Source organism: Fundulus heteroclitus, chromosome 5 (assembly GCF_011125445.2).
Source record: "Fundulus heteroclitus isolate FHET01 chromosome 5, MU-UCD_Fhet_4.1, whole genome shotgun sequence".
In the NCBI taxonomy this organism is placed as follows: domain Eukaryota; kingdom Metazoa; phylum Chordata; class Actinopteri; order Cyprinodontiformes; family Fundulidae; genus Fundulus; species Fundulus heteroclitus.
This window is the reverse complement of record NC_046365.1, coordinates 18,798,757-18,824,813: the sequence shown is the minus strand read 5'-3', so window position 1 is coordinate 18,824,813 and position 26,057 is coordinate 18,798,757. Positions and strand designations below refer to the sequence as shown.

Sequence of the window (26,057 nt, the reverse complement as noted above, 5' to 3'; positions counted from 1 at the left end):
CATTTGAGTAAAAGTCGCCCTATTTATTATGAAATTAAAGCGAATGTAAAAAGTGTGGTTATTAAAAGACAAATGTTTTGGGGATGTACCAAACATTCAATTCTAAGATTTTAACTTGTCTATATTATTTTGCTCTAATTAAAAATAAAAAGTTCCCATCTGCCAAAAGCCACCAGCGCTGGTCGGCCAAATTTTTCTTAAGATTCAGGTGGAGGGACGCCAGAAAATCTGCACATTTAATTTAAAATGTATATATTGAGCTTTTTAATAAAGCCACCAGTTTTTATTTACCTGATTTTCATACAGCGCTTTTTAAAATAGCCGTCTAACAAAATGTTAAAAGGTTCGGGGAAGATTAAATGATGTTACCAACTACATCATGTTGTTGCCTGAAAGTCAGTTTGCTTAAAAAAGCTAACGGCTTTATCGCATCCATACTACGAATGTCACGTCATTAGACGTACAGAGCAGAAATGAACTGCTTCTCTCTGGTTGTCCTTGAGTGAGTCAGTCGGCCTGCGGCGGTCCTCCGTCACACAGTGGCCGTCTTTGTCTGAGGCGATCTGTTCCGGCACGGCGATCTCAGCTCCTCCTGGTTATTCTGCCCCCAGTGACTCACGCTGCATTGTGCTCTCCGCCACGCTGTGCGCTGAATGTTATAATTTCATTCTCTCAGAACTGCGTTGTCTCAGTGTGTGTGTTCAAACTCTGCAAGGATCACGTCATTTTTACTTTAAGAAAAACCTTGCTCAGTTGAGCTGAGTCCATTATGAAGCCAGCTACCACTCCTCAGTCTAACTAAAGCATTTTAGCATCTTATCTTTTTTCAGTATTTTTTTGAATAATTTGTGGTGTGCAGGTGTGGACCTGGAGGCAGCTAAGCGCAGGGAGGAGGAGCAGATGATGTCAGACGCCCGGACCTGGCTGAACGATGGTCCGCCTGCTGATGTCCGAGACCCGAGAACCGGCGCCACGCCGCTGCACGTCGCTGCAGCTAAAGGATACGTGGAGGCTCTGAAGTAATATACATTCACCTGTTGGCTAAACACTAATGTATTTGATCACTAAATTTACATAAATATGATTTTCAAGATGCTTAAACATTTGAAAATCACATTAAAATAAGATTATCAGAGTTTACTGTTTGTTTTTTAAATAAAAACAAAGATTTTCAACAAATTTATGGCAGACATTTCTATACGAAGTGGACTTTACGTAAGGAGCCCGCAATCATCAGAAACTGACAGAGGGCAAGGAGGAAGGACAGACAGAAAGTGAAAAAGAAAGGACACAGGGTCAGAAGAGTGGACGGAAAATAAGGCGAGAAGCAAGAAAGTTAAGTAGGTGGGAAGGGATAAAAGGAAGGACACGAGGAGGGAACTATGCAAAGAATAAATGTGGAAGAACATGAAGCAGGACACAAGGACGGTAGAACAATATGAAGGAAGGAAGGACACAAGCAAGCATGCAAGGAAGAAAGGATCAGATGTAGGACAGAGGAAAAGGAAGAAAGGACAGAAAAAAAACTCAAGGAGGAAATTGAATGAAGAAATAAGACACACAAGGAAGGAGACAAGGGGGGCAAACACCAGAAAAGAAGGAAGGATCGAGAGAAGAACTTGAAAATGCAAGGAAGAAAATATGTGAGAGAGAAAATGAGGAAAGAAAGAAAGAAAAAAAGTATAGAAAGAAAGGAGGCAAACACAAGGAACTAAAAACATATGGACGAATAGGCACTAGAGAGGAGGAAGAAGACTCAAGTAAGAAAGGAAGGACATAATAAAATGAGGAGTTACACAAGAAAGGCACAGGGAAGGAAGGACACATTTTGCTCACACTGAGGAAGGGAATAAAGTCTGGAAATGAGATGATTTCCAGTGTCTCGCTCTCTCTCACACATACCTAGATCTAGTAAGATGCTTAAACGTATTTCCAGACTGCAGTAGGACCGCTGAGCGTCTCCAGCTCTGTCGTGTGTTTTGCTCTGGCAGGATCCTGTGTCAGTGCGGGCTGGACGTGTCGGCCACAGACTTTGACGGCTGGACGCCTCTCCACGCTGCAGCTCACTGGGGTCAAGAGGAGGCCTGTCGCATCCTGGCCGAGCAGCTGTGCAACATGGAGGCTCGCAGCAACGGGGTGAGGGCCAGACGCTCCGGCAGCGTCGCACCTCTGCGCTCGCTCTGTCTCCGCCTCCTTTTCATGCCTGTCTGTTTTGCGACCCGCAGGGTCAGACGCCGTTCGAGGTCGCTGACGAAAGCGTCGCAGAGCTGCTGGAAGAGTTGTCACAGAAACAAGCCAACGTGAGAATGACATTGATTATTTTGATGCAACGCAAACGGTTTCCTTTAGGTTTAAATAAGGCACTTCTCCCCCTTTTTTCAGTGGCGCAACGAGCGGTCGATATCAGAGAGGCAGAACCAACCCGGCCAAAATGCTGCAAACGCACAAAACAAGCGAAGGAGGTTAATTTATTTTTCCCCTTTTTTTTTATATAATTATTTCCATTTCCCATGTTTTAACGTTCTAATATGTGAACAGGGTGCTATAAGACCCATAGTAATCTACCCTGCTTGCAAGCTTTTTTACAGTCAGTAAACCGATTTGGTCAATTTGTAATAAAACCTGCTCTCAATAAAGAGAACTGGCTGGAGAGGTTTCCTCTAACTTTTACCCGTTGCCTTCCAGGACGTCTGTGTGCAGGATGAGCAGTAAAGACAAGATAAACGTGCAGGATCTGTCTAAGGAAAGGGGCGTCTCAGGAGACCTGGACATGAGCGAGGAGAAGGAGAGCAGCACGGGTAAATCGGCTCGGCCCAGAGTGCTGCGTCTGTTTAATGCAGCTCTGGCTTATCACGCTCTCTGTCCTCCTCTGCAGAAGGCTCCACCGCGTCCAGTCCAGACACTGAGAGTGGGACCACATCTACCGTCAGTCCGGCGGAGAAGGTAACAAATCCAGGCGACTGCGAATCAGATTCAGATCTGCAGTTTAGGATAGGTGTGCAGATATGCTGGATTTCAAAAAGGGTTTGCACTTAACTGGTTTCTCAGAGGGGAGACCTGGTCTTTATTTTGCACAAAGCAATAAAATAATCTCCACAGTGGAGGAAAAAAACAAACATATAAAGGGGTAATTTAAAGAGAAGAGATGAATAAAATAAATACGTAAAAACAATTGACAAAGCTGTCTTAACCTGAATCTAAAATATTTCCTTAACTGGAGGATTTACTGAAGCGGATGTCCATAATTCATTGCAAATATATCACAGATAAAGTTAAGGGTGCATGAGCTGTAGAGAAATTTACCATGAAGCAGGGTAGAGTTAGATTACCAGAGAAGAAGAAGGTAGTACTTTTCTGTTCACCATGGGTGTAGCTTAGTGGAAGATGGTTGAAGATGTTTCAATCGTCCCATTGTGATAAAAAATATTGTTTAATTTTATATAATGTATAACACTTTAAATAGCACACATCTGCTTGTGCTTACTTCAGAGACATGAGGGGTAAACACTCCAGTTTACACTACATTTTCTGGTGAAAATGGAAAAGTTTGGTTGCGTTTGTGCTGTTCATTTACATGGAATTGACGAATGGTACCGCTGACTACGGCACAGTTTGAAAATTTATTCCAGGTTGTAATGGTTGGAAAAAGTCCCGGTTTCCATAGTCGTGTAAACAGGAAAAACAGAATTTTTCTTATAGGAAATACCTGTCTCACACAGAATTAATGCACATTAATGGCTGCCTACAATTTCATAAATTACAGAAGAAGAAAAAAAATGCATACATGTTGAGTTTCAAAGACCACAGCACCACTAGTGGCACGGCATGAGAATTACACCGTTTTCAAATTTCTACTGTTGCCGTTTAGATTGTAATGAGGACGTTGTCGTGTAAACATGTTACCAGAAACTGAAAAAAAAGTGTTTTCAATGGATCGTTGCTGTGTAAATGGGGTCTGTAAAGTATTTTACAGGCCAACCCTCAAGCTTGACCAACCACAGCCTCCATGACACGTGTTTTGGTAACAGATTGAAAGGCTGAAAGACGGGATGCAGCTGTTGCTATGGTGAATTTGAAAGGTGTTTAAAAACTACAATTGCTCCTCTATGACTCTGTTAAGCAGACTGAAGGAGGGATTTGAAATCTTTTTTTTTGTTTTATTTCCTAAATTTGTTATGTTTCCAATGATTTAAGTTTAAATAACTAACTATGCAGTCTTTAAATGGTCTGGTATTTGATTTTATCATTTGACAAGTCTGGATAAGTATGAGTATGGGGGAAAAAAATGTTTGTGTTTACAGAAAATGTTTCTTCATCTTCTGAAAAGATAAAAGTCAGAACTTCAGAGAAGTTATTTTGCTTTTGTTATATTTCTCAGTCACAGATTCCTTCAACACACTGCTAAATCCAAAGCATGGTTGTTTCCTGATTTATACGGATAATAAACCCCAACTAGACAACTTTATCATATTCAAATGTCCACAATACCATAAAACTGATCTAAACAGTCTGGAAATGTGTGGAGTTTTGAAAAGAAAAATCTTTAGCAACCTGGAATAACCCGCCATGTTCTCATTGCTTCGGGTCCAGTACACCCCTCCCAGTAAACTGTTTAGACTGCTGTAATAAATCTGAGATCAATTGTGTATTTTCAAATCACAAATGTTGATTTATCATTTTTAATACCTGTAACTTGAAAAATGGTATTACAGATGACTTGTAGAATCTGTACGGAGGCGAAGCAAAAACAAAATCACATCTTTAATGGCCCTTTTCACATTAATCACAAATGACATTTAATTATTTTCCTTATGTTTTAAAAAGCCATAACTTTAATCTTTTAGCCAAAAGAAAATGTTGCAAATGAAACACAAAAGTGTTTTATTCGCTTAATATTTTACAGCGAAGAGCAGTGAGTCTATTTGTTTACAAAGGATCACAGATTAGCTCCAGTTGGGAGGTTCAATTTTTAGAAAAATTAAACACATGATCAGGTATCCAAAACACTGCAGTTCATGGTTCACCTGTTTTTCAACTATGTCGCCTAGGACTGCAAAAACCTTAGTTTTACAATTTGTTTCTGAGATCTCTGTCTGTAATCTGCTGAATGCCAAACTCACTGAAGCAAACGGTGCTGAATGTTTTCTAGTAGCAGGCAGTGAGGAAGACTGATGGTACGAGTCCTCTCAGTTTAACAGCGTTCCTACGCAGCCTAAAAAAGTCTGGAATGTGACTTTATAATTTTCCTGGTCTCAACATGAACAGAAAAAGACAAAAAAAAGGAAAATATGAGCATTTCCAGATTTTTTTCCACCATCTAATTGTGTTCTTTCTTCATCTTTTTCTCTCTTGTTATGCCCTTGTTTTCTTTCGTTCTGCATGTAATCCCTCCATCCTTTCTTAAAGTTAATGTACTGGCACTAGGACTTGGAAAACTTATTTGAAAAATTATTGGGAGCTTTGATTTAATTATGCAAGTTTTTAATCACTGTGACTAATTTAGTTTAATGTGTAGGTGAGATATCAGATGGGATCTTGTACCTGACGTCATCTCCTCGTTTAGTCGTCAGCAGTTGTGAATCACACAGCTTAGGCCTGTTATTTTTATATTTCATAAAGTTAATCCCGGCATTTTAACATCTCTTGTTCTCCAACTGGGCCGTTAATGCAAATTTTTTTATCAGACCTTACTTCACCTGCTGGCTTGTTTCTTCTCTCCTGCGTGTTCCAGCCTTCTGAGAAGAAGGAGGAGGATGATGAGGAGGAGAAGGAGCAGGACAAGGCGAGCCGCACCGCCAGAGTCCAGCCCACTCCTCAGAGCAGGGACGGGGGCCGCCGAGAGCCCCGTGGCTCCAAACGCAGACAAGAAGCAGCAGCAACCCAAACAGTAACTCCTGCCATTTTTCCCCTTTACTACCACTTCCGTACTATTAAACTTCATTTCCAATGCAGAACAATAACCTTCTGGATCACACAAATTAAACGCATACATTTTTATGTCCAGGTTCCAGGCAGCAGATAGAGACGAAGAGTCCGAGTCCCAGAGGAAAGCTCGGTGTCGGCTGATGCGACAGTCCCGTCGCCTCACTCAGGTAAATACGAGTGGACACTGCTAATTTAACACCAGCTTTACTTCAGGAGATAAACATTTCTTTAAGTCAACTGTTGTTAAAAGACAGAATATGATGTCCTGGATTTTTTTTTTCTTTGATATTTTACCTACATTTTTAAAACATTAAAGAGATCGCAGACCTTATCAAGATTTCTATTTTTTTTTTATCAACACACTGTTCTTTTATCCAGATGCAACCAGTCAAATTACACAAACAGCTGGACTTGTTTGCATAATTTAAATACCAATAATAAATATAGGATTGAACAAAATAAAATAACCTATTAATTCATACCACCTTTAGTCCTACAAATAATAACTAACTACATTTAAATAGGTTTTTGCAATAAATGGAGGGAATTCAGTTTTCTAATAGTAATCAAGGGTTACCTGAAATATAAAAAATTTAACCATAGAACCTCACATTTTAATCTTTAGAAGATATTTTGTTACATAACCATCATTTAAAATGTGGATACAGTTAATCATTTTACCACAAAAAAAAAATCCTGTTGAACATAGAAGGGAAATATCTACCGTATTTACTTCTAGTTTCTTTTCAACAATGACTAAAAGACAGCGGCCGGAGCAAAAGGTTAATTTTGTTGCCTTGAAAGTAATTTGGAGGAAACAGCCTTGTAATAAACCTTCAGCCTTGGCTATGACCATCAGATTATAGGGGCCTTGACCTGTTGGTTCTACTAGCTCTTTATCTTTTGCTTTATTTTTACCTGATCTACTTCAGAATCTTTACCCCTCTGATTCTGAGGAGGATGTTCTGACATTTTACACTAGAAAACCTACTTGCTTCCTTCCTTTTTCACACTTCCCTTTTGTGCGACTTACCCTCTCTTATCTAAATTAGTCTTTTACAGTGAGCAATTAAGTTTCCGTTCTAAAACGGCACAGCTTATTCTCCAGCATCAATAGCTAAGATAATTATCCTTGTGCTCAGGGCTTTGGCGGTTTAAATCTTTCAGATTTACACCTTTTCTGCTTTAACCTCTTAAGACCCAAGAGTTTTAGTTCAAACATAGGCTTTTAGACATGAGGAAACAGGCTGAAAAAGATGAGGTTCTCTTCAAACATATATGTTTAATCAACTGTCAAAGAAAAATATATGTTTGAAGAGAAACTTGTTTCTGTTCAGGTATCAAAAAGCCAATGTTTAGACAAAAAGCCTTGGGTTTCAAGAGGTTAAGATGATTATTAGGGGAGTGCAAAGATCTATTGTGTTCAGGCCAACAATTTAAATGATACCCTGACCAAACAGGTTAACTTTGTTTTTTAAAAAAGGGGGAAATATTTCTAAAATATGCAGTTATAGTCATTTCTACAGTCACTGGCAAATTTGTTGGTGCCCCCTTTGAAAGGTGTGTTAAAAGGCTCAAATTGTTTTTTATTTATGCAGCATAATCTCATACAGAAGAAAGTAAAAAAAATTAAATAAAAGCCAAGGTTTAATTTGATCATATTTTTCAGCACTGATAAATCCAATGTTAAGGAATAATACTTTGATCAAAAACACCAAAATAAACAGAATGTTGTCCATTTAAAAGCCCCAACGAAGTTCACTGTTGAGCTCCAACAGAGTTTAGCTTCCTTAAAATGTTCCCCATCTAAAAAAGTCCCACAGCATTACAGATCCTCCACCCTACGTAACAGTGGGCATCGGTTACTTTTCCACCTTATTAGTTTCTTTCCAAGCCCACCTGCATGGTTTGATGTTGAAAGGCTTCGTGTCTCTATCATCGGACCAAGCCCCGCTGTTCCAGTTAAAGATTCACATTCAGCTGCACGTTTATGTTGGTGTCCAGAAAATACTTTTCTCCTCCCAGTTACTCTCAACCAACCATTTTCAGGACGTGTAAAGTGTTTCTAAATGTTTCCACTTGACATTAATCTTCCTCCATCAGCAAAAGATGAATTTATTTTAAGGCACATCTGCATCAGATGTTCCAGCAGATATATTTGTTTGTAACTCACGTTTCTGTCCACACCCAAAAGCCCACTGAGGGTTTTTCTTCTTCTTCTTTTTTTTACTGGTGACAGGGTGTGACTTTGACTGAGCTGAAAGAAGCGGAGAAGAGCATGGATAAAGCTGCTGACCCGGCTCCTCCTCCTCCACGAAACGTCCAGTCAGTGAGCCCCATCATCACCGTTACGCCCACTGAACAGGGTGAGTTATTATTGGAAGGCCCTGAGCTGCTGCCGGTTCCTGGAAAGAAACTTGTTTTTTTTAAACTAACTTTTTATTGAGTGCATCTCAAAATTATTATACATCCATCACAACCATTTCTCAAGTAGTCCTAACACAGCCAAATTAAATTCACAACAGTCCATGCATGAGCTAGATGACAACTATACTCATAGTAATCGTAACTTTTTATCCTAACTCACATACCCTCGTGAGGGGGGAAAAAAAAAGGAAAACCCAATCAATTCCTTTCTTCACTTCCTCCTTATTCATAGATAAATCTACAAATGTCCACTCCCATACAAACACACTCATATTTTTTTTTGAACAAAAGGAAAGAAAAAACACCCAAATAAAAGAAACAAAACAAAAAAAAAACTATAAAAGAACGCTCTAAATGTGTGGCACTAAGAGGTTCTCAACCCTAATTTTGTCACAGGAGGAAATCTGATCTCACTGGTGATATAAATTTCACCCAATATTTCCAATATTTCTTAAACTTGCCAGCTTGTAATCTAAAGTAAAAAGTTAGCCTTTCCGTCGTACAAATATTGTGCATTACTTCAACCCAACGTTCCTTCGTTGGGGCCTCTGTTTTCAGCCAATTCCTAGTTCTAGCTTTCTTTCCAGCCACCAACATGATGCTGTAAATATATTTATCCTCTGAGGTTGTCAACCTTTCAATCCCCCTTCACATGTAGACGGCGTTAAATGTTAGAGGAAGTTTCACTTTCAGGATTTTCTCCATACAGTCCTTCCAGTCCTGCTAATACGTAGCAATACGAATGCAACCCCAAAATATATGAAAGTGGCTCTTTCTTCTCCACAGCTGCTCCAACATCTTGTGTCTTGGTGTTTCTTTTGTGCTGGAGAAATTAAATACCTTATAATACACTTCCAGCCAAATTCTCTCCATGAGGCGGAACTACATGTTCTCCAATTTTGCCTAAATATCTCACCATTGAAGGTTTTTCAACGTATTAATTTGTTTATTGTGTCTGTCCCTAATGTGAATCAAGATGTGAAGGAACTGCTGCACAAAGTGTGAAGAATTTAGTGTTTAGTCCTTACAGGGGTGTCCAGTGTGCAGGCCCCTGAAAATGATTCTGTGTGGCCCCCAGATGCAATTCAGGAATGATTTGGTTGATGCAGATGGAGACTTTCTATTTTTAATTAAGAAAAAATTATCATAGACAAGTTTCTCACAATTGAAACTGTTAGTTATAACACAACTCACAACTCATTTTTTACATTCTTGTTGATTTTATTTAATTTTTTTTATTATAATGGAACCCGTCTGTTTATTAACATTTGCTCAAATGCAGACTCGGGATAATCAACATCTGCTTTTAATTATTTATTTATTTAAAATAATTAAAATGTGTTTTTAGTCATTTTTGTTGCTTCTTTCTGTATATTTTTTGGCCCTCAAGTACTTTTTGCCTTGACAATTTTGGCCCACATGAAAAAGGTTGGATATTCCTGGTGTAAGAAATCTAAAAAACAAACATAGTTTTTTGCCTTTCACTGTAAATAATATTTGCTATACAGATATACATCTGTATAATAGCTAATGTCCGCTTCTGGAGGTGGTGTTTGTGTCACAAAGCACTCTGGTAATGATGTTTGACCCTGTTGACTTGAGATCCTCGATGAAGTTAAATTCAACATTTTCAGCCTCAGTTTCAACCTTTTAAGTGGCGAAGACGACACAGAAGGCATAGATGGAAATAAAAACAAAGCTAAAGAAGATAAAAGAAGCTGGAAGGTGTAGTTGTTCACGGTCTCCACCTTCTGTCATCAGCTGCTACGACGATTCATGGGTTTGATAACTTTAGGTCCCTGTGGTTAAGGTTTTGTTTTATACCAGCGGATGTGGATCAGTTTGGATTTGTTAAATTTGACTGTAGTTTTTCTACGTCTCAGCGGCTGCCAGCAGTGTGTTTTTGTTTGGGATAATTAGGTGGAAAGAGTTGGTGAAAAGACCTGGAAATGCACTGATCACAATGGTTTTTATTCAGTTGTACCCTCATTCTACACAGTTTAGCCTATTTCTGTTTGTTTACAAGTAAATCTCTCCATTATGAGATCAATAAAGTTCTATCTTATCTTATTTTGTCATGGAAAAAAATAATGGAAATAAAATAGAATTTACTAAATCTTGTGTAGCTTATTCTAAGTTTTTTTTTCTTATGTTTAGCACTTTGGAGCGTCTTCTTGTTGAAAAGTCCTTTAAAAATAGGCTTGCCTTACCAAGTTGGCTATAAATTCATATTATTATTATACAACAATGTTTTTGCTTATTCTCTCATCTCTTATCCAGCCTTTTAATTAAAAACAACAGCCAGAAGCGCCTTCACCAAGTAACTGAATTTGTGTTTGCTGTCTATTAATAGAAGTTGTAAAGAAACTAAGGGTACCGGTCATCCACATGATTGTCAGATACATGAGGAAAAGACGGGAACTGAAGCTTCAAATCTGCTGAATGTTACACATTTCCCCCCCCCCCCAAAAAAAAAATAAAAGATCTTGTGCTTTTCACTACCCTAGAGAGTAAAAGTTCACTTTCTGCTTCCAGTCTGACTCCTGTTTCTCGTTAATTAGTCTGCACTGCAAAAAGGGAACTAAAAATTAGTAAAATGTTCTTAAAATTAGTATATGTTTTCTTGATTTGAGCTTCTAAATAACACTATTTGCCAATAGAATGAGAATTTCTATCCCTAAAATAAGATAATTAGACATCCTGCACTTGAAATAAGATGATGGAGATGACTTGTTCTTATTTCAAGTGCAAAAATCTTATTCCATTGGCAAATACTCTGATTTACCAGCTCAACTCAATGAAAAATACACTAATTTCAAGAGGATTTTACCTACTTGAATCCTTTTTGCAGTGTGACTTGTGTTTACAGTAAGAACCCAGCTGCTAATAAATGCATGAAGCACATTGTAGGTGGAGTGCTCTTTAGGATACTTTTTGAAAGGAAGTGAGGTTTTCTCACGTACCCTGAGAGCCAGCGCTTCTGCTGTGGGCCACTCGCCGTGCCTCCCTGTTCTCTGCGGTTTCCACCGATCGTCTTGTCTTGCCATCAAGTTTTCATCACAAAATCTCCACCCTCTTTTGTGTGCAGGTGGAACTGATCTCTTCCCCCTTCTGATCTATACGGCAGAACTGTGAAGTAACCCGAGCTGTAAACTCGTTTTCAGTTCTTTGTTTTCATTTTTAGCTGAACGCTTGTTTACAAGGAAGTGGGCTTGATGAGAAGGGTTGTAAATGCAACCAAAACCCAAAGAAATGGCCTCCAGAAAGCCCAGGGAAGTATTAGCATTGTAAAAGATAACAGTCTGTCTCCAAAAAAAGCACATGTTGCACAGCATTTATGAGGAAGAGGTTGACCATAAACTGACCTCTTCCTTTTACCTCGCACTATATTTCATCTACACACTCGTTCGGGTCTCTGCTGATCTGTTTTGGTATTTATTACCACATTTTCCTGCATCTCCTGATTGTTTTCTGTTCGTTCCAGACAACGATCCGGTGAAGCAGGTGGAGTCGGAGGGAGACAAGCGCTTGGGAGCGAAGGACAGGAGACGAGGGAGGAGGGAGAGACGCTCCACCGGCATCGTTCAGCTGGATTCGGAGGTAAGGAGAGCCTGCAGGGCTACGGCGCCTGCCGCCGGCGGCCGGCCTTCACAAAGAAATCAATTTGTGCGTCGAAAAGGGAAAGAAAGGGAAGGACGGCGAACCAGTTCCTCAGTAAGATGATGTAACTGAACATGTGATGTGAGTCATTTGAGCAAATCAGGAACTTCTCACAGTGGAAGTTACGAGACTGTGTTTCTGCACAGTTCTTGTCATATTTCCTACAGGGAGGGGAATCAGAACAGCTCACTGTGTTATACGTGATTTCACAATCACTTGCACCCAGATACCGATCTGCAGACGGACGCCATTAATAGTCGTCCTGTGGGGATATGCTCCCACCTGAGCTGTGGCGCTCTGCAGCACCTCCAGAGATACCATGAGCCTCTTGGCTGCCTCTGATTGATGCTCTCCTTTTCCAGCTTTTCAGCTTAGGTGGTAGGTTGTCTTAGTAGGTTTTCAGGTGTACCAAACTCTCCATATCTAAATGGTGGATTGAACAGAGCTCTATGAGAGGCTCCAGGTTTGGGATCTTACTTCTGACTCTGAGGGGCTACAAGATAAAGATTCACAGTTATGTAGCGTTGGATCATGCTATTATTTAAACCAGGGGTGTCAAACTAATTTCTAAATGGGGCCACTTTGGCCTCATGAAGTCATTAAAAGGGCGGGTTGCATGTGTAGAGACGATACTTTTCATTGCATAATTTCATTCCAGTTCACATAGTAGTATACAAAATGCACTGTAACATAAAAGTAGCACCCTTAGGCCCAGTTTATACAGTTTATCTGCAAAAAGAAGTTGATATTGGGGTGAGTTACACTTACAGGAGGCACAGTTTTAGACACTTTAAAAGGATATATGCCTTTTTTTCTGGTTCTTTAGGGCCGGATAATTTACCTTGACGGGCCGGATTTGGCCCGCGGGCCTTGAGTTTGACACCTGTGATTTAAACTATATAACATTGCATTATACACACTACATCACAAAAGTCAGTGACTTGGTAATTAACTTGTAGGGTGGTTTGCAAGCAAAGTTCAACATCTTTCCTTACCCGTTTCATCGTCTTCATTTCACGTTTCACACGACGAGCTCGTTTTATTGAAAAAGCTGCTAATCTTTGCACATTTAGCGGCGGCTGTTTTCAGCGCTTTCCTCTTTAATTCTATCTTTCTCTCCACGCCGCCCTTTCTCTTTCTCCATCCTTCAAACACCATTGACCGAGTACACTGAGGTGACGTCAGGGTGTGCAAAAAAAAAAAAGCAAAAAGAGCTGCAAGCCCAGGGACAGCCGTAGCACCGAAACATATGTGATCCACTCCCCTGTGTCATGACTAAATAAAAAAAAAAAAAAATGGTCCCAGCAGCTCAAGTATCAGACCGACCCACCGGTAATTGCTCTGGTCCTCCCGATCGGCCACTCAGGGTCTGGTTAAATGTATTTTACCACCAGTGTTATTTTTTTTTTTTTTTTATCTTTTTGTTTTTACATATTGTAAATAGAATAGAAATATCCTTTATTGCCCCACAGTGGGGAATTTAAGGTGCATCGGAAGCAAATACGGGAAAACTTTACAACATAGGAAAAATGCTGCACAGTTATTAAAAATACAAGTCCTTATCAGAACTTCAAGAATTTAAAAAAAAGCAACATTTTAAGTGTAACTGTGTGTCCAGGTTAACGATTGAGTGTTAAGTTGACCATTTTTAAACGACCTGTTTTTCAGAACGATGATGGTGAAGCCCAGCTGGGAGACGCAGACAGCAACAGCACTGAGTGAGTTTCATGTTTGAGTCCTAGGACTAATGTGACATTTACTCATGCGTTACGGCCATAGAAAAGGTTTTATTGTTTAATTTCTGTCGTTTATTCTGTGAAGCTGTTGGATTGAAAGAAGTGCTATAAAAGGAGGACATATCTGAGATGTATTTATTTCCAAATAGCCACATAAAGATGTGGACTGGGTGGTAAGAAAAGAAAAGAAAAAAAGGTTTACAAGTTCAGGGAGAACAGAAGTGGGTTAAGCATGGAGCCTTGAGGGACCCCAGAGGTGAGGAAAGCTTTAGATGATGATGAATGAATGAATGAATGAATGAATGAACAGGGTGTAGGATATAAACCATTGTAGCGCAGATTCATTATTCCCAACACAATCCTCTTGTGGTTATGTGGAGGTAAAAAAAAAAAAACATTGTCCAGTTCAGAAGCCTGTTGCGCCCTGAACTGAAAACGATGAAAAAAGCTTACAGGAAAGTCTGAATGTCTGGAAGGGAGATATTTACACAAAAAAAAAAAAAAACAGGGTGACTATTGAGTAGAGTTGAGGCATGCTGTTATCATGGAGGATGTTTAACAGTTTCTCGTGTACGGCTTTGTTTTCCCAGCAGGAGAGAGTCGTCTTCAGACTTCAAAATGGTAGGTGACACTCTTTCTGTACCCGCCTGAGGAAACAGTCCCGAGGGCTGAGAGTGAAAGAGACTCCGACACATGTGGGACAGGAACGGCAGCAAACGGGGCCTCATGGCTGCACGAGCTGAAACACCCAACAGGCTGCAAGCCCAAAAACTAACAATCACCACACAGACTATAGTAAACTTTACTGGGTAACCTCTAATCAACGTTAGGAGTTTCTGAAATCTCTCAGCTCATTGGTACTTGTTCTGGCTCCTTCTGCTGTGACTTATGTTGTGGTTGTCGCTCTCTGACTGACCGCCTGCTGCTTTTCCTCTCAGCTGTACATCAAGGTACTGCAGGAGAACATGGCTCTGAAGGACAAGCTGCAAGAGATGGAGCTGCAGCTCAAACTGAACAAAGTGGAGCTGGAGAGGCTTCAGCAGGTTTGCCACTTCCTCTGACCTTTTTTTATCTGTGCCTGTGTTCCAGAAATATTTCCCCTTCATAACATGCCTGAACTGAACATGTGAACCATGAGACGTTTTATCATTGAGCCAAGAGGAATGTTAACAGTGCTGTTTAAGTATTTAGAAGTTTAGTGGAATAGCTTCCTGTAAAAACGCTGTTTTCTCGGCATTGCAGAGTGAGGAGAGCAGCGCTGACAGACCGGCCCTGATCGAGCTGGAGAGATTTGTAAGTCTGCCTCAGAGGTTTATTTTAAAACACACACAGCTAAGCTGCCATTTCCTGTCCTTTAGCCTTTAAGCTGCGGGTGCTTCCTCTGCCTTTCCTCGCCGTCTCTGCTTTGTGCAGCGTGATCATGTACGAGCCTGAGAATGAGTGTACGTTAACCGCTCTGCAGTTTCAGTGGTGCATGACGCCTGCGGGTTGAGCCGGTCGTTGTCTGAACTTGCAGTCTTTTACAGCAGAAGCTGAAACTATTTTTTTTTTTTTTTCTTGCTTTCTTCGCTGTGGCAACCTCAGTCTGCTTCCTGATCTTTCTATATTTGGTTCACAGGAAAGGCTGTCCCTCCAGAGGAAAGTGGTGGAACTGGAGGATGAGCTGAAGGTACATTTTGGGTTATTGTTTATGAAAAATAAACATTAATAACAAGAGTTTTATGTCTTGGTTGCTGGATGTCATCGGGCATCTTTATGATTTTGTCATTTTCATTTAAAGTCGCGTTTAAAGTATGGCGTTCTGAGAAAACAGTGAACTTGGCCTGAAGATTTGAACAAGCACACCTTATAGGTCCCTCCCCCTTGCTCTCTGCTGCGCTGCAGGCCTCCCTCCACATCTCCTCCCCCACAGCAAAGCCCGCCGTGCTGCTCCGGTGTTTACCCGTCTCTGTTCTCTGAGCAGGTGCCACTCCAGAAATCAGCAGTTTTCCTGTAAAGCAGGTTGTTTTTTTCACACAGCTGCAGCCCCACCGGCAATCATGGGCTTGAATGACAGTAGCACTGTGTGGAGGAGGGACACTTGACAACCAATCAGAGTCAGACATTCCTCCTGGCTCTGATTGGTTGTCAGTGACCGGGAGCGGTGTATTTCTGCATCATTTGGCAGTAAGGCCACTGGGAGGAGTCAGAGGAGCTTTTTATTAATTATTTCCACAAATTATCTGCCTCATATTTTACTGTCAGAGCATAATAACATTTTAATATATATATATATATATATATATATATATATATATATATATATATATATACACACACACAAAGGTTACCTACTGCATCTTTAAGGTGATGAATAATGACTTGAATCTGCTGTTTTTTGCAGTGTAACTATCTCACCGCTGATGTAAAACCTTTTTTTTTTTTAACTGTTCATTTTGGGCTTTTAACAATTCATTCAAAGCTTTTATGGTTGAATATAAAAATCAGGTGCACACATCTAAATTTGACGTGGATTTACCTCTAATCCACAGAAGGTCAAAATTATACACACAGGTTCAAATATAAGCATTCAGGTCCACTAATGTTTCAGAGACATGTCCTTTGGCAATGTGCAGAAAAACTACAAGCTTTTTAAGTCCATCAACAAGATTCTGGTATAATTCTGGCTGGAGTTAATTTAAACCTGTCACTTCCCTGTTTGGAATTCAGTTTTGAGGTATAATCTGTACATTTTCATTGGGGTTAGGCGTGTTAATGTGAATCTTTCCTATCCATGCTAAAATCAATGTTAATGAGCAGTAAGAATAATATTCTTGATAAAATAATGGTAACTTTTTGATGGTCTGAGGAGAAGTTGGAAAGTTTGGAGTCGGTCCTCGCTCCTCCTCATTGTGCTCCCTAGCAGGTATAGCAGACCCACATCATGATGTGGCCACCACCATGCTTGTCATTTGGTAAAATTTGGCTAGGTTTGACTCCTGGATAGGTGTCGAAACTTGGTTGCTGTTGCGATGACCTGGATAAATGAGAATTTGTGCAGCTATGTTGCGATGGTCTCACCAGCAGAAGTCAAACTTAAACTTGTTGACTTGCCGCTCTGGGCTTCTTTCATGGTCGGCACCCTCTGAGTCCACGGCCATGTAAAACCTGCTTTGCTGTAGACGGGGACACCGTGCCGATGGAAGGTGGTCACTGGATAGTTTCTGAACATCCTAAGTGATTTATTTCATCTTTGAGGCACCGTTACGGTCAGATGCTTGAAGCTTGGGACCTTATTGGGTTGCCTACTGAAGACTGTTGATGACTACAGATGAAACTTGCTGAGGGGACAATAATCCAAATCTAGGCGTTTTGGACGAATTTTGAAAATTCAAGATCAAGTCAGTTTAGACTCATTGCTTTTTGTTTTTGATGATTTTCATATAATGCTTTTATTTTAACCGTTATTTACTCAGGCGAGCCAATTGAGAGGCAGTTCTCAGGGCCTGACCCAAATTTGTTGACAGATAATTTCATACTACAAGATAGCAACACCATCGACAGGAATAACAAACTGTATGACACCATAAAGATAGAGAGATGGTGTGGTAAAGATAGTTGCAGATTAAAAGTAGGCCTCTAATGTAAGGGTACTTAAACTGCTGATGATATATTTTTAGAAGAGCATAGTTTCACTTAGAAATAAAAAATGTTCAAAGACTTTTAGTGGCTGAGATACCAAAGCCCATAGAAAGACACCAAGACGTCAAAAGAATAGTAATCCGAATCAGAAATAGCATTATGATTACATATTTTCCAGATCTTCTACAAATTATTCATACTCCTGTCAGATTTAGGTTTAATGTAAGCATTTACTTGATATTTTATTTTATTTAACCTTGGTTATGATGACCAGCAAAGGTTTCATGCATAAATAACTAAATAAAAAAAAAAACACAAGACTAAGACTAAGAGTGATCATTTTACACAGCACAATGTAATATAAATCTTAATTATAAACCCAAGTTAGAACAGAGAGACTGTTCTACTAGATCAGCCTTTTAAAAGTTGTTTAAAATACCTGAGTGATGGTAGTGAGGTCCACCATGTCAAGTGTGTTCTGGAGATCATTATGGACACCAGGAACAAATGTTTGGGCAGATGTTTTTACCACCAGAACGAGAAGCGATCAGAGACTCTTGGTTCAGAGGACTGGGTCTTCCACACACAAGAACAATGCCAGCAGATAGAAGGCGGTAACTTTAGCAATACATTTACGTTTTAATCTAAATCTGCCTGCGGTATGTATACGTCTACTGCATGCTTCAAATGTGAGCCACAGGACTGGATAATGACACTAAGGACAGTGCAACCATACACTGCAAAAAAGGAGCTAAAAGTAAGTCAAGATTTCTAGAAATTAGTGTATTTGTCCTTGATTTGAGCAGGCATATAAGATAATCTGCCAATGGAATGAGATTTTTGCACTTAAAATAGGAACAACTCATCTTCATCATCTTATTTCAAGTGCAGTATATATAATTACCTTATTTTAGGGGTCAAAATACTAATTCCATTGGCAGATCATCTTATTTACATGCTTAAATCAAGGACAAACACACTCATTTCAAGAAGATTTTACTTATTTTTAGTTACATTTTTGTAGTGTAGTGGCTTTGTTTTATTTTGAAATGAACAAAAATGACTCTGTAACCACTTTGCTTCTCCGTGTGTCTGCGTAGGTTCTGGGGGACCTCAGAGCAGACAACCAGAGGCTTAAAGACGAGAACGCCGCACTCATTCGAGTCATCAGCAAACTCTCAAGATGAACTGCCATAACCATACGGACAAAAAGTATTACACCACTCACCCGTTGCCCAAACTCAGAGGACGTAAACCACTAAGGGAGACGCAGCGGAGAGCTGCAGACGCCCGGTTCACCGCCCGCCAGTGTTTTGGGCCTTTACGTTTTGGCAGATCTACTGTTTAACAAGCCCAGCTGCAACTCCTGTGGACCAACAGGATGTTCCCATCCACTTTTATATTAGGTTTTTATTGCATCTTTTTTTTTTTTTTTTTTACCTGCAATGTTTTATTGTGCTTTGCTTCAGTGATCCTTTGTATGAAATCTGTATTTGGAGACTTAAAGCCATGCACAGCGATAGCTCACAGTAAAGGGGTGTGTTGGACACAAGACTTAAATGTGCCAAAAGGAGAGAGAGAAAAAAGAAACAGTCCCAGTTTTGCACATCTTTTAGGCAAAAAAAAAAAGTGGGTAGTATTGTTTCTCAGGATGAGTCCTTTTTCCCCAACATTTACTATTTTTTTGTCGGCTGCTGTACCAGTGGACCAAAACCCTGCATGCTCATCTCTCCCCGTTCCTCCCCCTCTGTGCATTTCATGTGTTTATATTGCAGCCGCCTGTGGGGGGGTGGGGGGGAGGGGGCATACTGCTGTGTTACAGACTGAGTGTTTGGGTGCTAACGGAGACATTGTGAGGTGAAGCTCAGGTTCAGATACTTCAAATAATGTTACAGTTCAGATCCCTTTCTGGTGGTTGAGGAGAATCTGACTTCTGTACTGTGTTGTCTTTTTTTTTTTTTTTTTTTTTTTTGCCATGTTGACTTGACGCTTCTTAGTATTCACCTTGTGACGGACAGCTGTTGTTTAACAGACAGGCCAGATGGGTCATCCTTTTGAATGTTTACTTCCCCTGCGAGACCGAAACCGCATGTCAAATTGTATTTTGAAGCTGTGCCTTTGGATATACATTTGTAAGTAATATTTCTATTTTGCTTTGGCATTGTACAAGGTTGAGTATAAAATACAACGTGGGTATAAATAATTAAGGATGTGTGGCCTCTTACTGTTTGACTCCTGCAGCAGACCCTGTACTGCAAAAATAACATTTGTGCCATTACAAAATCATCTCAACAAAGGGCGCCGATAGCACCCACAGTTTGTACAGGATTTCTCATTTGGTGACAATTATTTAAAAAATAAACTGCATAACTGGTTTGCCACTCTGTTGGTGTCAGCCACTAGGCCTGTATTTTCTTGATTCCATTTTTATTTCCACGTAAAGCTCTGAGAAATGACACCATTTCCTTCAAAGGCTCCCATTTCCTCTTGTGGAGATGGTAACATGTTGGTTGTTCACCCCGTCTACCCGTGTTTTCCAGCAAGGTTCAAGTAACAACACGTACAGAGGTTGTTTTTGCTACAGTCTGTTTCCAAATCCCCTCCCAACATTTCAGTGGAATGATCTTGCTTGTTTACATTACAAAGATGCGTAAAAAGCCTTAAATTAAGTTAATCTGTCACTGCAGTAGCATCATCTCACACCGACGTGTAGCAACAAAAAAAATCCAATGTTTATGTTTAGCATATTTATTAAGTGGGAGGAAACATCCCAGGTGAAGCTTTTTTTTTTTCTGACTAAATCAGATTCATACATTATTCCAGCCCTTTGTGGTACATAGGACAGAGAGGGAAAGTTGAACATTACTTTTTACACTTCAGATCGTTCAAAGCCCTGGGTCCTCTTGTGATCTTTTCAGCTCAGAAACAGAAATTATTGAGACTAAAAAGCGACCTCCAATAGAACTCAACCTAAATCCAATGGAAAACCTGAGATTATTTCCAGGTTTTGGATTGAAATCCTGCTGAAAGACCGAGTAGTGACGTATTTTATAGTTTTCCAAATTTTGATTTAAAACCGCCTGTTATTTCAAGCAGTTCCTGATGCCATACTCTCTGCCATGGTTCCCAGGACCTTTGAAATAGAAACAGGCCCACATCATCACAGATTCTCCACAATACTTTACAGTGGGCATGAGGTGCTTTTCCTCCTGTTCATCCATTGTTTCCCATCGACCACGACTGAAGGTATTCATTTATTAATGTTAGTCTCACTGGTTCCAGTTAAAATCCCTGGAGATAATATGCAGTTGTTAAAAGTGTGAAATTTGTTTTCAGTATTTTCCAGGTCTGGATTAGTATTAAAACAAAAATTGCATTTAGAGTGCCTTTAGTCATCGGGCCAGAACCTGTAGGACTTCTCCTTAAGAAGTTTCGTATGAACTGTCTTCCACTTGGATCAGTTGCTACACATACCAGTGATCTCAAAACACCAATGTTCCCACGTTTTCACTTGCACATTAATAAGTTATAGCCGATAAAAAATATAACATTTGCGCTCCCGGTCCAAGGGGTCACGTGATTCGAGTTTTGCTGCTCAGCCAATCAGATCGGTGTATTGTCAGCTGTGCGAGTTCAACGAGTTCATCACGGCTGCGCCCGTAAGGTGTTGTTTGCATCTGTATCCAGACGAAGAAAGCCCAATAATAGCATTTCCTGGTGCCAGTTGGCAGAGATCTTGATGGCAAGGAAAAAGAAATAGCCCAGACCATCCATCCATTTTCCGTCACGTTTGAAGTCAAAAAAACTTTTAACCTCCAGCATTGTGAAGTCTAAATATTTTTAAACATCACATTCTAATAAAATTAAATAGATTTTTTTTAAACTTCTCATATTGTTCTATTTTTAAAAGCGACATATCGCGTTTTCTTAATATGGATAATATCTTTATATGGTTCTTGGATGAATTAAAATCTTATTAGATCTGATAATTTTGGCTGCACCTTTATTCAGTGTTCATTTGATCACACGTGAAATCCGCTTTATATGATCTATTCATGCGGGTCTAGCTACCAAAAAAGAAAAAGAAAAAAGACGAACCAGTAGACAGCTGTGATTGACTCAGGAAGGATTTTTGGTTTCAGCAGAGTGTTATTTTCGTGACACATCTGGAAATGACCACAGAGCCGTTTTCTTTCTCAGAATGTGTTATATTGACTGATCAATCGAGTTTTAACCAACATAGCAATCCCTTACGATCGCACTAACAAGTGTTACATTTTCAGTTTTAACCCACTAACTGAACGATGTAACGTAACGTAATGTAATGTAACGACACCATTGCTATATTTCGTTAAGAAAAGTAAAACATCTTCATTTCCACGCCTAATAGGTCGGAAATGAGGCGCAGTTCACTGGGTTTATTCTTCCAGCTCAATGCGCTCCCGACGCTGGAGATACAAATTCTGGCGGGGATAAGTCGTTTGGCACTACACCGGAAGGCAACTGTTTATATTATTTTTTTATCGGCTATAACTTATTAATGTGCAAGTGAAAACGTGGGAACATTGGTGTTTTGAGATCACTGCTATGTGTAGCAACTTATCCAGAAGGTTGCCCCCTGACAGTTCATCCTAAAAGTCATCCTACAGATTCTGGCCCACAGCCTACTTCCTTACCTCACTCTTAATTTTCTTCCTTCTTCCATTCAGCTCAACAAACTCCTTGGCTATGTTTGTGGTGGTGGCAGGGATGGATTAAGGGTAGTCTGGCCCCCTGGGCAAAGAATTTGCCCAGCCCCCCCCCCCCCCTCCCCCACCCCCCAAAAAAAAAAAAGTTTACAAACCATGCTATTGTGGATTGTGAATAAATTCAAGCGGTTTGTCACTTTACGTCTTTCTGAACAATTATAGCCTGCCTGGTCGTGGCACATTAAGCCACTCGTGTCGCAACGGAGTAGCCAGAGTTCAATGAAACCTAGCAGAAATACTAGGTGCAGCTATATGCACACGATCTCAAATGATGTAAATTCAAAAATGCAAAGAGAATTAAATTGTTGAAACTAAGCGCAATCGGAGACACTGTCAATATGTTCAATGAAATTAACAACTTGCTAAGGTTTAGACTGAGTGAGAGAGTGGAGGAGGGGCAGCCACTATCTACTACAAAAAATGCATGCTGTGTGCATGTGTGTGACAGAGGCATGGAGAGGAAGACAGAGATTAGGGAAGATAGTGAGTTGGCTAAATTAAAAATGCTGTGTTAATTGCAGTATTAAATTACGTTTTATCATTGTAAATACATATTAAGTGTGAGTGTTTTACAGCAGGCTTATGAAACATGTTAGGTCCAAATTGTGAGGAAATAAGGAAAAAAAAAACATTGAATAAGCTGAAAAAAATATGTTTTCCAATAAACATAATATCAGGGTTACAAACACACATACGTAGCCACAGCTACTACAATAAAACTACTTGTTAAAATTGTGCTACTGGGTAGAATTTGCTTGTAATTCGGATCTGTATGAAACAGCACTTTTGCATTCATGCCAGAGTTTAAGACCGTTGCTCTCTCTTTACTCCAATTTATTACACATCGCACTTGGTAGAGCACTTTGTTTCTCCCCCTTTTTTAGCCCCGGTTGTTACTATGGTAAAACACAGGTCTCATTTTACAATTAACACATCACAAGTGACACATTTGTTATTTGAAGTCTTGTCATTGACGACATATCTGAGATCCATGCTGAGATCCGTGCAGTTACAATGGCGTACCGCGCACGTGACGTCACCATCTCATGAGCAACGCCCCTTGCCGCTAAGGTAGGACAAACGGTGTGAGAGCGAACGTAGCAACCAGCCATCACACGTGCAACAGATACAACGATATGACCGACTTTTCCGCTGTTAAACTTTCACAAGAGGATGTCCAGGCGCCCAGTTTACTGGTAGAACTGTGGAACAACATACCAACGTTCAGTTCAAACGATGGCTTGAGTGTCGAGGGCTTAGAAAGACTGGAAAACGGGCCGAGTTGATAGAACGGTGAGTGGTGTTTTTCTCATGCTCGGCGTTCATGGCGTATATTATATAAAACTAATCCTGAATACTAATTAGTACTGGAACTTATTAGGTGGGTGATTCTTTTCGCTGCATCGACCGGTCTGCACCAGATTTGTTGTGAGTCATGGGTGAGTGCTGCTGAACGCGTTTGTGGGAATCGCCCAGTGGACGCCGGCCAGCTGGCCGGCAGGCACCGCAGCGGTGCGCGAACCCCGCCGACCGCCCCCCCACCGCAGCGGTGGCCAATAGGCTGGAGCGACGCTTGGCTGCGAGGGCTGATCAACGCCGCTTGCGGCTTTAACATCCTTCATATGCGGCCTATCAGCGTACCTCGAGTCGCTGTTGCACGTTCCATAACATCAATGTTTAAAAACCATGGTTAGGAGACGTCTTAGACTTAGAAAAAGCAGTCGTTTTACTGAGTAAAACCAAGGGTAATGTACAGTGAAAGAGTGGAGGAAAACGCATATTTGCCCTGCCTCGTACCACGTGATATGACGTCACGTTCTAAAAATAGCTCGCTCGCGGTACGCCATTAGCGATGACACTACATGTGGATCAAGCTAGAGTCCACCTCTTTTAAGCATACTAGCTGGGATCCATGTGGGGCCCGCTAAAAGCACCCTTACCCGGGGCATGTGGTAAGTCAGAGGCCCCTGGTAGGGGCCCTCAAAATCAGTCAGAGGCCCACCACACCATCCATTGTCATAAGGCAAAAGCAGGGCTAGGGGCCCTGGTAGTCATAGGGCCTGCTGAAAATATCCTCCACCCGCACCCCTTAACCATTTTCACAAGGGGCCCAAAAGCAGGGCAAGGGCCCTTCCACAACCACATCCACTCTTACCAAGGTTCCAGGGTGAGGGTGCTTTCATCAGGGCCCATGGCTGACTAGCAGGAGCAGCTGTGGAGCCCGCTAAAAGCACCCTAGGGGCCTGTGGTTGGTCAGAGGGCCCTGGTAGGAAGTACCCCCCACTCGCCACCCCAGCCCTCAAAGGGCCCTTGGTAGCCAAATGTCAGGGGTCCCCACTCCCTCCTTGTTTTCATCAGACGCCCTATGAAATAACAATGTATTGTATCGTATATGTTGAAACAGTTTTGGTCTCGGGCCCCCCCGGGGCCCCTGGCCGCTAGCCCCACTGGCCCGGTCCGTAATCCGTCCTTGGGTGGTGGGACAGAAATGGCAGGAACGTTTGGTATATTTCCCAAGAAATCTGTTTCAACATGGAGACATGCTGTCTCCAAGATGGCACCCTTTGTTTGCAGTTCTCCAACAACAGGAACCTGTGGAAATCTCTTTTTATCCCTCCTTTACCAACAACTGCGGTCCTTTTCAGCCTAATGGCCAGGACTTCAAATAAATGGGCCGGATGTTAAGTTTACAAGTTCTTTCTGTAATTATGCTGGCTTAGGCTGCTGAAGGAAAACAATGACTACTTTCTCTTACTCTGCTACCTTCTCCTACTACTCTCCAGTTTAGCGATATTAGATGTTATTTACACTTTTAACTTTGTTCTACCTTCATAAGTTACATCTGGCCTGTTTAGTTGTAACACTGTCAAGGAGGGGGGCATCAGTTGAGCTAAAGCTGCTAACAGCTTCATGTTCTCCTTCTATAGATGATACACTGTTAATGTTTAGCCAGTTTCTCTCCTAGACGTAGATAAAACTAGTGGCGGTTAGGAGAGAAGCAGCCACTTTCAGCCAATTTTAAAGTCTAGACTCTAGAGGATCAAAGCGAGCACATCCAGTTTAAGTAAACGCGTAGCCAATAAATACGCTACTAATGCCATTGACTTTTTAACATAGAAAGTATTCCTGAGTCAGGGCTTCGGTGTATGCTCGTCTGCTCAAACACCAAGTGAATCATGTCAGATGGCCGCCTTCCTGTTAAAGGGGAGTTTTCCTCTCTGCTGTTGCTTCACACATACTTGTATGAGGGATTGCTGCAAATTCCATGAAACAGGGCAACTTTCCGCTCTTGTTAAATGCTCATCCAGAAGTAAATATTGCAAGTGAATGACTCAATGCATTCTTCGGAGTTTTCCTTACCAAACTTTCCACTCAATCTGTATGATCCGATTGATATATAAACTGAGTTTATGTGCTTTAATGAATCAGAAGTTCTTATAAACACAGAAATGTGATGTTTAAGTTCAACTTAATTGTTAAGGGTGCCAATAAATGTGCCTACACTTTGTCAAAAACAATTATAGATCAGTGTACAAACGATCAGCTCCCCAAAGATAACCGCTTCTTTTTAAAGGACTGAGACACTTTGATTAAAAACATAACATTTTCCGGTTCTTCACTGCAAAACACAGCATCGTAGGCCAAGTTGAGCAAAATCTTTATTGACCAATAAGAGCAACCACAAATGATGATATATTATACAACCCCACCAGCATGCCAGCGTTTTCATAGAAACTGTACAATGTGAAGGAATGTATGGTGCAGGAGTACATAGCAATGAGGAAAAAACGGGTTTTACATCCAGATGTTCTGGTACAGTACGAGTTGATTTTGAATTCCTTTAAACATGATTGGTTAGTTTAGTGTCGGCTGATCTCATGGTCAGGGTGGGTCGCTCAGTTAAAACGGCTCGGGCCCCCGTCAGTCAGCAGGTTGAGAC

General features: G+C 40.7%; 1 protein-coding gene across 1 annotated transcript in view; it reads left to right on the top strand.

Moving 5' to 3' along the window:
* ppp1r12c (protein phosphatase 1, regulatory subunit 12C) overlaps positions 1 to 19,777 on the top strand; it is a 29,231-nt gene extending 9,454 nt beyond the window's left edge. The window contains 17 exon segments of the mRNA XM_012857026.3: positions 860 to 1,019; positions 1,992 to 2,136; positions 2,226 to 2,300; positions 2,383 to 2,462; positions 2,686 to 2,798; positions 2,876 to 2,943; positions 5,732 to 5,827; positions 5,829 to 5,887; positions 6,005 to 6,092; positions 8,165 to 8,291; positions 11,837 to 11,952; positions 13,681 to 13,730; positions 14,342 to 14,369; positions 14,687 to 14,791; positions 14,991 to 15,041; positions 15,367 to 15,417; positions 18,470 to 19,777. Coding sequence (XP_012712480.2) covers positions 860 to 1,019; positions 1,992 to 2,136; positions 2,226 to 2,300; positions 2,383 to 2,462; positions 2,686 to 2,798; positions 2,876 to 2,943; positions 5,732 to 5,827; positions 5,829 to 5,887; positions 6,005 to 6,092; positions 8,165 to 8,291; positions 11,837 to 11,952; positions 13,681 to 13,730; positions 14,342 to 14,369; positions 14,687 to 14,791; positions 14,991 to 15,041; positions 15,367 to 15,417; positions 18,470 to 18,556 — 1,499 coding nt within the window. The 3' untranslated portion in view covers positions 18,557 to 19,777.
* Positions 19,778 to 26,057: the final 6,280 nt, after the last annotated feature.